This window comes from Phoca vitulina, unplaced genomic scaffold (genome assembly GCF_004348235.1).
Source record: "Phoca vitulina isolate PV1807 unplaced genomic scaffold, GSC_HSeal_1.0 scaffold24, whole genome shotgun sequence".
Taxonomy (NCBI): domain Eukaryota; kingdom Metazoa; phylum Chordata; class Mammalia; order Carnivora; family Phocidae; genus Phoca; species Phoca vitulina.
Genome location: NW_022589727.1, coordinates 22,263,210 through 22,280,066, shown reverse-complemented (window position 1 = coordinate 22,280,066; position 16,857 = coordinate 22,263,210). Strand labels below are relative to the sequence as shown.

Genomic DNA, 16,857 nt, shown 5'->3' with positions numbered 1-16,857 from the left:
TCTGAAAGTTCCCTCCACCTCCTTGCTCCAACTGAATGCTGGCTATCCCCTGAGAATACTTGCTATCAAGTAGAATGTGTTTATTTCACATATTCTTCAAGCTTACACCTGCATAGTGGAGTGAGCAGCTTCCTCCTTTCCAGACACACAAACATATCCTTACCTCCTCTCCTTTTCTTACAGAAACCCTTAACTATTTTGAGGTCTATTGATGCCATTAGCATTTAACACTTTGCTCCCATCATCACTGGCTTCCACTGACCTCTTTGTCAATTCTCTTTTATTATTGCTGTCTTTAGAGGACCCGGGTCACAATCTCCTCATCACACCTTTCCTGACAGGATTTTAAGTAATTGTAATATTTATAAGAGCAGCTCTCTAAAACCCTGACTTCTCAGCTCCTTGAGTCATTGGTCTTACTCCAACACAATTTTGATTAATCTCTCTGGATGCTCTTAATAGCTCTTATGGCTCAGCCAGTAGAGAAACTAGTGCTTGGGAAAACAGGGATGAAAGCCAATGATGGTTGCTGCTTTGTGCCAAAATTTTATGTGTTAAATGCATAAGAATATCCCAAAAGTAAAAGTAACTTCAAATCAAGATTACTTTGCTAAACTACAACTATTCTATTTTCCATAGGACTTACAATTTGGGAGCAAGATCAAGAACTGAATGCACAAAAACTCTTACCTGTGAAACAAAAGCAGTGTCTTTCTCTGGGTAGTAAACATTTTGTGAAGTTTTAAATAGAGTCATATTTGTCTTTTGATATTCTCGTGGAATTCAACTATACAGACTATTCTGACCTTTAACCAAAAATGTGTACACTCTCTTGTGTATTTCCCAAAACAGACAAAATTTGACTCCAGGCTGTTATTAAATCAAACAAAGCTATATAATAGAAAATAAGTACAGTATTCTCATTGTATGTATAAAATTATGCCTCTTCTTAAGCAACCCACAAGGTCCATGATGCATAGCAATTTGTAAGATGTTTAATGAAACCTTCCTTATAGAACTGTTGTAGTAATTACACGCAAGCATTAATGTGAAGAGATTTATCAAATTTGAAATTTGACCATGCCAGGCTATTGATGTAGAAGTGGTCTCTTGGGGTTTGAATGAGCTATCACAAAGAGCCACCTCTCAAACACTGCTGCTCAAGAACCTGATGATTTGACATTCTAATTCCAAAATATTCCCTGAATTCAACCCCTTTAGCTTACCTCTACCATAGCTGTGCCCTCACATAGGGAAGAACCTTTATCTCTTGCCTGGACCAGTACAGAAGCTTTGGAGCAGGTCTCTTCTTTTGACTACAAAATGTCTACTTTCCAGGTAGTAGTCCCAGTGATCTATTTACAGATGTAAATCTGATCATGTCTTCCCAACCCTGACACCACACACACACACACACACACACACACACACACACACATCTCTCAAAATCTGCCAGGGGCATCTCACCGCACTAAGGAAAAAATTCAAACCCTTTATCATGACTGATAAGGCCTTCTATCTGAACAGGCCTCTGACCGCCTCTCCTTCTTCAGTCCCTGTCATTTGTCACACTTGACACTTTATTATATATATGTTCTGGTTTGTCATCTATTTTATCCACTAGAATATAAAATCTATTGGTGCAGGGGGTTTTTTGCCTGTTTTGTTCACTGCTATAAACCTGTAGCTTAGTACATGGTACACAGAAAGCACTGAAAACATTTGTTGAATGAATGAATGAGTTTCATGTGAACATTTCCTTCACTGCACCTCAGCCATAGTTACATCCTAGGTTTTGCCGTCTCCAGAAACCATCTGGAGCACAAATGTCTTATTGTTACTGCTTGTTTCGTCAAATAGTCTCATGGAAACAACACTTCCACCTCTTGTAGACCTTCAAACCAGTGGCTCTACCACTTACTCTAGACCTCACATCCTCTTAATCCAATTTCAATGTAAAGATCCTTCAATATAAGCAGTCCATTGCATCTTCTTGCAAACCTTTTATGCTTCCATTATACTCATCCAGAAAATCCACAAGCTAAGATTTAAACATTTATCTTCTTTGTGTATAAACTCATGCAGTGAAGTTTTGCAAGAAAAATCTTGAAACCAGCCGGATTGGGTTCACTACAAATTCATGATCTTGAATTGCAAATGAGTTCTCAATACTGGAAAACCTATGCTGTTTCTTCAAGTAAGGGTACTATTTTACTCTCAGCAAGAAACATTTCACACCTCTTCCTTCCTTTCTAATCTCCTGACACTTATAATCACCTTTCCATTTTTAGTTAATGCGTTTGCATCATATTCCACTGAAATACTGAAGGCCTCATAGAGAAATATGTTACATATCCTCATGGCCAAATCTGCCTCCCATCTTCTCCTTCCTCTTCCTTCAAAGGAGAAATGCCCTGGCAAAGTTTAATGCCTTCATTTGCTCCCCTTTTTGATGGCTTTACTCTCCTGGTTACCTCCTCTTCTGCATTACCACTCTGTTTCTATGGACCATTGCCATAAGTGTAGAAACCCACTCCAGAATTTCCCATGTTTAAATATAGCTTCCTTGCCTCCACATCCTTTTCCAGCTACTCTACCATTTCTCTACTTCCCTTCCTGACATTTTGAAATAATTTTCTACAAACAATTCTATTGCCTCACCTCCCAATGATCTCCCATACACACTAGTTAAAAGTTAGTCCTCATCAAGCAATTAAAGTTTCTCTGGTCAGAATCACATTTATCACTCCACTGCTGATTCAAATGGGTGCTTTCCAGTAGTCATCTTCTTAAATACTCTTGTTTGGTCTCTCATACTTCTCCCCTGACTTTTTTTTTTTTTAAGATTTTATTTATTTATTTGAAAGAGAGAGAGAGAGACAGGGAGAGAGAGAACACAAGCAGGGGGAATGTGAGAGGGAGAAGCAGGCTCCTGGCTGAGCAGGGAGCCCGACACGGGGCTTGATCCCTGGACCCTGGGATCATGACCTGAGCCGAAGGCAGACGCTTAACGACTGAGCCACCCAGGCACCCCTCCCCTGACTCTTGTGTTCTGTGAAACTTTCTCTTCTCAGTTTTCACCTGCCACATTTCACTTTTCCCACCTGTTCTCTTATCTGCTCCTCCCCTATCACTAGAACTGTAAGGGTCTGAATCTTTCAGGAATTATCCTGTGCCTCTATCTCTTCTCAATGTCTCCTTCAATTTACCTTTAAAATTTTCATTTCACTTCTTACTGTGCCTTTCAATGCTATCTATATGCTGATAATTAAAACTCTAACTCTGGCCTAGACTTCCCCATGAAGTGTTAGTTTTAACTCTTAATTGTTTACTTGATATCTGCAACTGACAGGCTTCTCAAAATTAACATGTTTAAAACGAAGATGAATCTGCCTCTTCATGAATCTTCCCTATTTCTGTAAATGACCACACTGTTTGCACAAATTATTGTTTAAGCCAAAACTCCAGGAGTCATCTTTCAATCTGTTCTGTTCCTTACTCACTACAATGAATCAAGTACTGTTTACTCTACCTTTAATATTTATCTAGGTTCTCCAAATTGGGCCCGTGTCTACTGCACTTACTCTAATCCAGCTGTAATTATCGTTTCATGCACAACTTCCCACAACTTTTTGTCGTCCCTTCTCCACATGATAGTCAAAGAGATCCTTCCAAAATGCAGATATAATCATATGGCTCCTCCTCTAATAAAAGCCCTCTAATGGTGTTCCATTGTGTTTCCAACTTTGTCCACCCAAGTTCACCACCCTCATTGTAGTTCACCTTCATCTGTGCTCACAGTGCTCTGGCCACATCTGAACTTCTTTTTTGTTTCTCAACAGCTATGCTCATTCCAGCCTTAGGACTTTTGCCCTTGCTGTCCCTCTGCTAGGAATACTCCGTCCCAAACTCTAACATGGCTGCTTTGTTCTCGTCATTCAGATAACAACTCAAATATCAACCCCCTTGGCGACTAGTCCCTAACCACCACAATTTCCTCGGTATGGAATCCTGAGTTTATGAGTCCAGTATCAGGGTCATCATTTGCTTTCTACATGCATAATTTGAAGTTCAGTTACTGGCTTATAGTATAAAGTTTTGTCCACAACATAATAGAAGCAGAAACTTGCTCAAGTAGTTAAAAACTCCAGTACTAAAATAGTTCAGGCTATAATTGCCATTTTTTGTTTTACCAGTGAAGCATAATTGAATCTCGACAACATGACTATAATCAAAGGATACATGCAAGTTCACCTAATCGATGCAGCTGAGCTTCCAGATGACCTCATTCAGGAGATATTGATGGAAAAGTACACCAGTTTCCACTGCACTTCTGCCAACATTAAGCAAGTGCTAATTAGATGTCTTTTTTGTCATTCTTTTGAGTGGCTTGGTTCCATTTGTGTTAAAAGTGATCATTGATCACCTGAAAAGCCATGGTGGATTGGTAAATTAGTTTCAGCCTGATGTTATTTTATACATAAACAGACTAATGTGTAAGACCTTAGGCATCATAGATTGCATATAGTGTGGTAGACTAGCTTCATTACTTTTAAATGATCAGTGAGAAACCCAAACCTGTATGAAAATAATGGGAAAATAAGAACTACAATGATAGCAATTATGAAATAACAGTGAATTCAGTTATCCCAAGCCTGTCCAACAAACAAGACTGGTTTAAGGGAGGATGGTGAACAAAATAACCATATATAAAAAACAGTGGTTAGACACAAAATAAGAATAAATGTTTCACTGACTTGAGGGATTGATTGCAGAAGAACTCTATGTAAGCTATATAATGTGGAATTAGGCCATAGGAAAATGCTGTGAAATATATGTAAAGACTTGCCATGTGGCTTATTATTGGGGTAGTTATTGTAAGAGGGTGTCATTGAATCCCTTGTACATCCATATTTGAATCATCCTTCTAAAGAAGCATTAAAAAATTTCAATGTTACTAATTCAAGAAACACATATGGAAGCCATAATAAAGTATGATTTTCCTTCTATCAAATTGGGACAAAAATTGAGAATATCAATTGTAATTGAAGACATGGTGATATGAGCACTCTCCTATACTGATATAGTCTTATACAAACATCAGTTGGATTGTACATTGGTTAAGCCTTCAAATCTTTAGACTTTAGAATTAAAACACACATGTAAATACATATACACACACACATTGCTGCTTCTAAAAATCTACCATTATAAATTCATTCCCATGTGCACAAAGACATCTATTCATCACCATGTTGAGGTGAGAGCACAAAGTTGGAATTGAAATGTCTATCTGGAAAACAGTAGTTGAAAATATGATGCATCTATTCAGTGGAATCCTATATTCCACGCTAAAAAAATGACATTATTGCTAAGTGGGGAAAAAAAGAGACAGAGTAATACTTATGGTAAGATCCTATTTGTGTAAAAAATAGGACCAAAAAAGATAAATAAGCATATATGTACATTTATATTAAATGTAATAATTATGTAAATATATAGAAGGATACAGAAGGCTGGCCATGAATCCATTCATGTGGTTACATCTGGGGAAAGAATGGGGAAAAGGAACTTTCACATTTTTCTATATAATAAAATTATATACATGTATTACTTGTGTTAATTTAAAAATAATAACAAATAAGAGTCTATGAACCTGTTTTCAAATTAAAACAACTAGGTCTGCAACAAGAGACGGAATACTAAATCAACCACTGAGCCACCCAGGCGCCCCGACGGAATACTAAATCAGATTAAAACTTAGCTGAGAGCCTTGGGACATGGGTCACATAACTGGCCAGATAAAATTATGGATCTCAATTATTGTTGTAGGTTGAATAATGGCAACCCAAAGATGTCAAGGTCCTCATCCCGGAAACTTGTAAATATGTTACCTTAAATTCAAAAGGAACTTTGCAGATCTTCAGATGGGGACCACAAAGATACTTACAAGAGGAGGTAGGAAGGTCAAAGAGAAGGTGATGTGGTAATGGGAGGAGAAAGGCAGAAAGACAGAGAGAAAGACAAAGACAGAGACTGAGATTGGAAGATGCTACACTTCTGATTTTGAAGGTGGAGAAAGAGACCACCAACCAAGAAATACAGTTGCCTTCTAAAAGGTAGAAAGGCAAGGAGGCTATTTCTCCCCTAGAACCTTAACCAGCCCTGCTGACACCTTGACTTTAGCCCAGTCAGACTGAATCTGGACTTCTGAGTTCCAGAACTATATGAGAATAAATCTGTTATCCTAAGCCACTAAATTTGAGGTAATTTGTTGTAGTAGCATTAGGACATTAATACAGTAATCTAGCCTATAAACAGAGAAAGTAGAATTGGATTATCAATAATAAAAATAATTTTGGTAATAATTAAAATAGCAAACATTTATAAATACTTTCTATGTGTTAGAAACTATGCTAAGGGCTTCATATGCAATACTCAAAACAACCCTCTTCCTCAAAACAACATATTCCACTTCATACATGAGGAGCCAAAGCTTAAAGAGATTTAGTAACTTCCCAGTGAGTAACAGAACCAAAAACCAAACTGAGATCTGGTTGACTCCATTGCCTTCTTGTGGTAATGACCTCATGAGCCACTGTTGCTACCCTAAATGTGGCAAGGCTATGAAGCCATTCTTCCACAATGGCTTTTGATTTTAGAGCCATTTTCATAGAAATGCATTAAATTTGTTACAGATAATTAAATTCTATATTCCCTGTGGAATTCATAGAATTTGAATGCACCTATGCAGTGAAAGCAACATTAGGACTCCAAAGCATGTCCTATGGCCTAACTTACTGAAACAGGTTCTTATTTTCTATGATTATATATAACATATGTGGATCTGTGTGATAAGAGGACACATTTTAATGAGTGATTAATTTCATAGATGGACACTGAGGTATAGAGGGGTTAGATGGCCTTTATCTTGCTTAGGTCAAGGAACATGGATTGTGTGGTTTGAGGACACACATGGTGGCCTGGCTGGGGACCACCTGTTTCACTGTATGGTGTGTTAGGATAGGGAACAGCTGACAAATTTCTGAAGCAGTTTTGGTCTAATGCTGGGACATGTGGAGTGATAAGGCCCAAGGGTATTGAGGAGCTGCTACAAAGTTACGAGGGAGAATACTAAAGAGCTGAAGTTCCAGACCCTTCTGAGCTACATTGCTCTGATCTGTTTTACATGTGTTTCTGCAGAGGATTTCTTTGGTTGGGGGAGGAAGGAGGAAAGGTACAAGTTTTGGGATGGCTCATGCAGAGTTCTTCTGAGAGAATACAGGAAGCCCGCGATTCCAGAGCCCAATCCAGGGGGGGGACTATTTTCAGACTAATCATGTTGTCAATCCTACAATTTAACTGTATTTCAGTACTTCTGTTAAGGACTCTATATGAACACTCAGGGATTCTAGGATTGGGGCTGCTGTGAGCTGATGGGTCCCCTTCTAGCTCTCCCCTGTGTCAGGTCACGTCTGGGCTGCCCCTAGGTTGGCTCCAGAGTTAAGCAGGTGAAGCTGGGTGAGATTGCCTCCTTCGTTACTGCACATTTGCCCCCAGCACTGAAGAACCATAGTTAGGACAGTTTGCTAATGAAATAGAGAAAAGAATCGGTTGAATGGTTCTCTTAAATCACAAAAGAATGTTGGTTTTATGTTAATTAGCTGTTATTAAGTGAGGATCGTTTTGTTCAACTGGGAGTTGAAATTCTCAGTAAACATGCCTGAGAGCAACCACCGCCTCTCCAAGTAAAATAAGTAAGCAGCCTCATCAGAAAGAGAAGTTGGTGGCATCTGGTTGCGAGGAATAAATAAAATCTTCCATCTGGTGAAAGGCTTTTGAGATCCCACTTCCTATTCAGATTGTCACTATTACTGCAGCTGGATGACAATACCTTGAGTATTATGAGCAACCTGCCCAGATCAGTTCAGTGAAGCAGCATAATTCAGTTTCGCTGATTAAAAATGGATATTTTCTTGCTATACTAACTGAAATCTAACAATCTTCATTTCACAAAGTTATGATGTATCATAGAGCAGCGGGATAAACAAAAATACTCTGGGAATGGACAAGGCATAATCAACTTTTCCTTTCTAAAACTTAGTCTATCTTATTTGCTCACTATCTATTCTTCCATATACGGATAGTAAGAATTTGGGTGGCAACAAAACCTCTTCCTAAATGTTAAATACAGTGTGAAAGTGCTCTAAAATAGAATTGGGTTTTTAAAGAAAAAGTGACATTTTTTTCAAGGGTAGTTTCATTAATTAACCCATTTTATCTACTTTTAGTATACTGAATTGCCATCTCTCTGATATAAAAAATATCGTACTTGCTCTAAGCACCTGCTTAGAAGATCCTGAGTCCTAAGAGAGTCGCTGGAAAATAGCAGCATCAACCCCCAAATAAATGGAAACTTGCAGGTGTGCCCTTTGATTGAGTAAAAGGTTAATCAAATTTGAGGAACAGTTGCACTAATTGGTGACACACTCCACTTTACTGTTTTTCCAGAACTGATTTATTTGAGAAGTAAACAGATTTAAATGACTGAGCAATAGTGAGATTCATGCAACTACAAAAAGATCTCCATATATATTTAATTAAATTGACCTTAAGCCATCCTGTAATGTTTATTTCAACAAATAGCTCACTGTGTGATCATTTCTGGAATATTTGTATGACTTGAAGCATCTTTTAGGTATAATCAGCATTCAAAACATCATTAAATTTTACTGTTTGTGTATCATTAGTGTCTATAAAATGTATTACATTGGGCAAATGATAGCAAAGAGATACATTTCATTTATGTGATTCCCATCTCCCATTGCCGATTACCAATAGACTACATGAATTATTTATCGTCTCATGTTGGCTTAATAGCAAATATTTTGCAATATATATATACATATATATATATATATGTATATATATATGATTGAAAGGGTAATTCTTTTATTTTCTCCCTTTCTTAGGAGAAAATCTTTGGAGAATGCCAACAAACTTCTTAATTAAATACAAAGCAAAACTGAGATAAAAGGAAATCTTCCCCAAAAGGAGGTTATTTGATTAGAACTATTTTACAAAATGGTAGTGCACATTTCAATCCAAATGTTGAAGATTCAATAGTTCTATATGCAATTATTTGAATAAAATTTAGGGTTTTAGAGTTGCAGGAAGTGTTTTTTTCACTTTAATATATAATTTTTAAAAATCAATATAGATGGGGATGAATTAGCTGGAACTAACCTTGACTTCTGGAAATTTCAATGGACAATTTACAGAACTGTAATAGGAAATGGACATGACACTGTCCCATTTTTTTAACCCATCTTTCATATCAACAGCTTTGTTTTCTCATGTGGAAATGCACATCTCACGCATTTTTATCCTCTAAACATTCTGTTTTCTGCATTCATCACTCTATTGTGAATTAGGAAGTTACTACAATTTTTAAGTACTTTACTGAATATCAGTTGTTCATACAAAGTAAAAGATTTTCAAATAAAAAGGCGGAAATAGAATTTGACTTTCTACCATTCATACACCGATAATCGAGTATGAATTGCCTTGCCCTTTTTCATACCCACATCTCCCCGAGCAAGCTCATTTAATGGCCGTTGGCCCCTCCATTGATTCTTGCCAGTGCACTCAGATCAAATTTTAATGTGCATAAGAGTTATATGGGATACTTAAAAAAAATAAAATAAAAGTAGATTCCTTGGCCCCACCTTCAGACATCCTGATTCAGTAAGTCTTGAATGGAACCCAGGAATCTAAGTTTTTTAACAAGCATGCCCAAATAGTTGTAACAAAAGTAGAAAATAGGCCATATGCTGAGAAACACTGGAATAATAAATAAATAAATAAATAAATAAATAAATAAATAAATAATAAATACTTTGAATTAATCCCAATTAAGAACTGGCAAGCTTGCACTACCTCTTAAAAAATAAAGGGCATTCAACTTCTAATTGAAACTATCAGGTTTTTTTCTCTCTGAATTTTATCTAATTTTATTTTTTTACTTGAGTATGGTTGACACACAATGTTACACTGGTTTCAGGTGTATAACATAGAGATTTCAACAATTCTATACATTATAGCTACGCTCACCACAAAGGTAGCTACCATCTGTCACCGTATGATGCTATTACAATATCACTATGTTCCCTATGCTGTGCCTTTTATTTCCACAATTTATTTATTCCATAACTGGAGCCTATACCTCCCACTCCCCTTCATCCATTTTGCCTACCCTCCACCCTCTTGCAACCATCATTTTATTCTCTATTTATAGGTCTGATTTTGCTTTTTGTTTGTTTATATATTTGTTTTGTTTTTTAGATTCCATGTATAAGTGAAATCATGTGGTATTTGTCTTTCTCAAACTATCAGTTTTGACTAACTTTAGAAACCAGGAGATTCCACATGTTCAGTTGTGGATTTATGAATTTCATTCAAATTTTGGTTAAAATAGTTTAGTGGGATCCAGATTGATACTATTGATTAAAATTTGGCATAAGGAAATATTTTTAGACACAAATAAGCCATTAAAATCCAAATTTGTAAAACAAAACAGAATATACTCTATATTTTATATACTTAGTGGGCAAATTGATGAACATGCACTAAGGAAAAAGTATAGACAGGTAATTAGCATTCTTACATCATTTATTTGCTTTAAGAAACATACTTTCATAAAAAAATTTGCTTTCCAGGATAGAGGCTCAATGAAAAACATTTTACTTTTAGTTTTTAGAAAACTTGGAGTCTATTATAGAAAATGGCAAGTGAAGGATACTCATGTTTGTTATTTTCAAGAAAAAAGAGAAGATTTCCAAGGTTAGACAAAGCTAACAAATAAATAAAAACCTTCACAAATTGACTTATATGGGATAGGTGTCTCCAGTTTAAAAAAAAAAAAAAGACTAGAGAAAATATACATTAAGGATTATTAGAAGATGGAGAAAGGTGTAGCCCTAAGCTTCAAGATGAGCTTTATAAGTGTACCCCAGGATCAGGAAGACCTATCAATAAGAGATGCAATTTGCAAGACACATGTGGTTAACTTTCCAATTGTGCTAGAACAAACCCTGCAATATCCCAAGTTCTCTCCCCTAATTACTGATTTCTCCTCTCATATTCTCCTTACATCCTGACCTTGTCTCATACAACTAACCTATAGTATCCAAAGTCTAATTAACTTGCTGGGGGGAAAAATAATAGAGTCAATCCAGTCATTTGGCATCAACTGAATCACAAATTAGGTCATTTTTCCTGAATGTGATTTTCTCTTTCCTGAAATCAATCAAAACATATGATCAACATTAATACACTGGTTAATTAATTGCTTGATAACACGTGTGCTGGCTTCTACCATGTAAACCTTGAAGATTTCAGAAGTCAAAGAATAAGAACAATTAAACCAAACAATAATAATAGACATGTAACAACATGCCAGTCACTGTGTTAAGCATGAATTAATTTTAAACCTCAGAATGCTATGAAGTGAATATTATTTTTATGTCCATTTTGCGGATGAGAAAAGAGAAGTACAGAGAAAAGTCTGTGACTTGTCCAATGTTATACTATCTGTGCGTGGCAAAAGCAGGTTTGAAAACACCTATTTTTAACTCCATCACCCATACTCTCAACAACTCTGCCCAACCAGTGGTGCAGTTTGTCCTGAATCAGCTTACCACAGAGTCTTCCTCCTAATGAAATCTCCTACAAATGAGTTAAGAAGAGAAGGGACTGATACTCTTCTGTTATCAATGTCAGGAAACAATGCAGATCCAATTCTGTAATTCGCTAAAGCTTTGAAAATGGAAAAGTCTATGTTCTTAAAGTAAAAAATGCATAATCATCTGCAAGAGCTGTAAATAGGCCTCTTGAGGAGATTCGTGTGTGTCCTTACTTCCTATGCTGACATTTGACTGGCACGGCCAACAGTTTCAGAGCAGTCTGCACAAATGATTACACAGAAGGCTTGGAAAAGAATCAAAAGGAATAATTTCACAGTTATTCCAAAGCACTGTCATAGTGCTTACATCAGATACAATCAGGGCAACAACTCATACATATATCTGGTGTGGGCAGGGAAGGATTTTGATCCAAATACATGAGTGGGGGTGGGTGGGCAGGAATAAGGGGAATTGATTCTCTTAATTACAAAATGTTGCAAATTCTTGTTAATGAAAAATATCTCAGGATAGTAATCAGACTGATATATGTGTATATATATGCATACATATATCAGTGTTTTTCTCCAGAGTATGATGAATACAAGTTAATATTCTCTAAAGAACGTAAGAATCTTAACATTAATCATTGCATCATTCTGTAACACAGTGATATTCTTTGTAAATACAAGGCATTAATTCTTTCATTATATATGTCATATATGCATTAATTGCCTACCCTGTACCAGGCACTGGGTCTATAAATGTGAAAAGATGTAAGCCTTGCTTTCAAAGAGCTCACAGATTTTGGGGGAGACGGAACACCAGCTACATATTCTAAGAGCTGTGCTCATTCATTCAACACACATTTATTGAACAGTTATTATCTAGTAGGTAATATAAAAGGTGTTAGGAATACAAAGGTGATCCAGGCCCAGTCCCTGTGTTTAAGTTGTTCACAAGGAAGTAGAAGGTACAAGGGTCCCTGAGAACAAGAGCAGGTAACGCAACTTACCTGAGCACAGCTGGAAAAACAATTAGAAATTTGCCAGTAGGGTGAAACAGAAGCTCATTGAACAAAGAAGGATTTGATGTCTTGAAGTGTGACAGTTCCAATAAGGATAATAAAGACTCACTGTGGCTCAACGGCAGGACATACTCCTGGAGCCTGAGCCTTAAAGTGAATGGCCTTTTCTGTGGTAAGGTTTGCAGTTAACCCTTCTGAGCAACTGAGACTGGTGGTCATTTCTTTTGTATGTGAAACTACTCAAAGTGTGGTCTTCCAGCATCATTGGAAAACTGGTTAGAAATGTAGAAATACAGAATTACAGAATCTCTGGCCCTGCCCCAGACTTACTGAGTCAGAATTTGCATGTTAACAAGATTCCCAAGTGCTTCCCACACTTTCAAATTTGAAAGGTGCCCCTCAGAGCCACTGATCCTGAAACTTGCCTGTGCTCTGGAATCATCTGTAGCACTTAAAAAAAATACTCAGGCTCCGTCCCCACCCCACTGACCCTAATTTGTTTCCTTTTTCCCTGAGGCCAGAACATGCTCATAATTTTTAAGTTCCACAGGTAATTCTAATGTGCAAGTAGAGCTCAGAATCATGGACCAGGGAAAGTATATCCTAAAGTTGGCAAAATGTCAGAATCATTGCCTTGCCCCAGACATAATACATCATAGTTCCTGAAGATGGATGTTGACAATTTCTGTGTGGGAATGTGTGTACATAAGTGAGTGTTTGTGTAAGATTTGGTTGCACAGCTATGTTTGTAAACAAAAGATCAAATAAGAAAGGCATAAACAGAAACCCAGTATCCACAGAATCTTTGTGCAGGAGGAAGACCAGAAGTTTTAATGCAATGATACCCTGCTCCATTTTACTTACTGGGTTGTTTGAGGATTACTAGACTATATTATTGGATTATATTATATATTTATACATATTATATATTACATATATAATATATTGAATTATATATATTATATTGGAAATATGTGGAAAAACCTGTGTAAATTATAGAAATATGATAAAATTAACAATTTGGACCTAATATATTACATGGAAAGTTGTCAAATTCAATTGAATGGCCTTGTCTTGTGTTTATTGAACTTGCTTGATGGAAAATAGCAATGGTTCCTCAAATTTTCCTCTTTCTACTGCTCTGGGAGCTACTGTGTCCACTCCACAGACTAGGTGGCCACAACTCACAAATACAGCTGTTGATAAGTACATAATATCATCAGACACAGCATGAGTGCAGTGTGGTTTGGGGCATCATCAGAAGCATGTGTGGCAGAGGTAGGAAAGAGTCTGTGAATGTAAATTTAGCTGGCATGGCATGTGCAAATTTTCCAGAAGCAGCTGGACATTGGTTGCATCAGAGAATATCAAATGCAATAGAAACGCTCAACAGAAATGGGAAAGAACCAAAGCCATGCCATTGACAGCCATTCTCAGTTTTGGCTGTTTAAGATGCTCTAATTGTGCATATCTAAGTATAAAATTGGTCAGAGGTTTTAATCAGAGTTCAGTGGTCACACTTGAGAAGTTTATTTGAACTATTTTTGCTTCTGAAGCTTATGCATCATCTCCATCGTCTCTTTTTAAAGAAAGACAATGCTTGTACACACTATAAAAGGGAGGTCTGTTTTGTATTTCATATCATCCCCTTCAAAGTTAAACCCTGTGTTAACTGCATCTTTTAATGGTTTTGTCTACCCTTAAGAAACTCATGAGGTTACTTAAAATAGGGGATTTTCTCTAAAACAAATTTGCCTGGAAAAGTTTGCAATTTCTCATCCTTGTAAATAAATACATTTTCCTTGTAAATGGTTTAAACTTTAAATTGATAAAAGGAATTAAGGTCACTAGAGGAGAGGCATAAAAAGGAACTAAAATATCCTGGAACTACATAGCCAGAAGGGAGCTCTAGGGATCTTGCCTTTTTACTTATTAAAAAAATTGAAACTAAGAAGTTACCTTAACCTTAAAAGCATCTCCCAAGAAATAGCCATCCTAGCCCTCTTTGGTAAAGCACTCTTGGAAGGTTGATTCTAAGCTAAAACCCTTCCTGCTAAAAATGCTCATTGCATTTGTATCCTTTTTACTTGTCTTGGTGGAAATGTGCATGTTTTGTTTTACAAATGACATTTTGTCAGGGACCTGAAATCTGTTACCTCAGTTCCCAAACCCTGAGGTCAATTTGGCTTCGTGTAAAGTGACCCAGGTTTCTTTATCTTTTCCCTTATTCTTAGCCTTTCAATCATTCACCTATATTCCTTGTACATAATAGATAACCAATAAATATTTATTGCATTAAATTGACTCAGTTGATTTCCTCTAGATTTCTGGTTAGGCCACATCTTGTTTAGTTATGAGGTCCTAACGTGGGGGCAGATACACTCAAATGAGGATTTAAATAACCCGGAGTAGAATAATTCATGGTTTTATTTATTTATTTATTTATTTTAGGATAACAAAAAATATTTTACTAAAACATAAGATTTACAGAAGTTTCCAGACAAGCCATACAAAATGGTCACAAGCTTTTTCTTGAAGGAAGGATTCTACACTTGACAGCAAAGTCACAATGTTATTAGTGAGGGCTGTGATGTTTGTTTAATGTTCCTATTTTGGTTCAAACAATCAAGCTTGTCCATCTACAGCATCTAAATAAATTTAGACTTGGCTAGAGAGCATATTCTAAAGAACTGGTTAGCTGCTTTTAACCAATGCAATTAGATCACCATAAAAAGGGGGAAAGGAGCCCATAAAATTAAAATAAAACTACCTCTCCCCCTCAAAAAAAGTAATAAAGAAAAACACCCACACCCCTGCAGCTAACCCTGACAGCTACCTTCATGCACAGTGCTTTATACTCAGACCATGAGGGGGGAATGAATAAAAGCAGAGAAGGGCCACTGCTTTTAAACGTTTCACAACAATCCAGATGGTACTTCTAGCCTCTGCTCATGCTTTACGACAGTGAATCAGGACAAGACATAGATTTGCTAATGTGCATTTAATCACCAAAGGATTGAAGATGTCTGGGCTTTTATTCTGTAATGTTTCTAAGACTGTGTCCATTAAATGCAAACAAAAAAGGAAGAGGTCTTGGCAGAACAGGAAAAGTAATGCACACTTGATGGTCAGATCGATTTTAAATATTATTCATGGCATATAGCCTAGTCCATGCTCTAGCTTTTTCTATGGCTTGGGCTTCGTTGGTCATCATTTGCTAATGTATCATCTGGATTGGGAGCACTTAACAAAGCCTGGATCGATAGCAGAACTGTGCAGATCTGCAGTGCTGGAGACCACTTATCTTTCAAAATATCTAAACATATTCTTCCCAACTTGTCTACATTAGGATGATAAATTTTGGTCATGAAATGTACTTTAGGGGCTGCCATCGGGTATTCTTCTGGTAGGAATAGTTCAAGCTTAAAAGTCCCTCCCTCAGAGACGATGGACTCTGAAAAACAAACTGAGGGTTCTAGAGGGGAGGGGGTTGGGAGGATGGGTTAGCCTGGTGATGGGTATTGAGGAGGGCACGTTCTGCATGGAGCACTGGGTGTTATGCACAAACAATGAATCATGGAACACTATATCTAAAACTAATGATGTAATGTATGGGGATTAACATAACAATAAAAAAATTAAAAAAAAAAAAAGTCCCTCCCTCAAAGGGAGAATCCTGGGGGCCAGCAATGACCACATGAAAATAACGGGTGTTGTTCTCATCTGGTTCTGCTTTAATGCCAGGAACTGGTTCTGTCAGCAAACGCTGGGTTTCCTTGATAATCCTGCGGGGCAGCCCGGCCATCTTGTCAGATCCCGAGTTCGGCCTCTGGTCTCGACTCCCTAATTCATGGTTTTAAACTATATATATATATATATATACACCCTTTCATTGCCATCTCACTTTGCAACCAGTCTTGTTCTGTGGAATTTACTTTTGACCTGAATTAGGTTACTCTTAAGGCTGCTAACACTCTAGGAGGTCATTTCCTTATTCAGTAGCCTGAGACTCTAAGAAACACTGGTATATCCACCCAGTAAACCATTATCAGGCATGCACTAAGTGATTGACAACTGATTGTGGGCAAATATTACTGGTCTAAGAATCTGGATGAACTATTTTCACAAAATTCTCTCTTTTAGTTATTT

General features: G+C 36.9%; 1 protein-coding gene across 1 annotated transcript; it reads right to left on the bottom strand.

The window, feature by feature from the left end:
- Window positions 1–15,168: 15,168 nt before the first annotated feature.
- Window positions 15,169–16,513, bottom strand: LOC116642784 (ubiquitin-conjugating enzyme E2 N-like). The gene is made up of 2 exons (XM_032421321.1): window positions 16,374–16,513; window positions 15,169–16,149 (listed from the first exon to the last, which is right to left on the bottom strand). The coding sequence occupies exons 1-2, from the start codon at window positions 16,511–16,513 to the stop codon at window positions 15,885–15,887; spliced, it is 405 nt and encodes a 134-aa protein (XP_032277212.1). The 3' UTR covers window positions 15,169–15,884.
- Window positions 16,514–16,857: the final 344 nt, after the last annotated feature.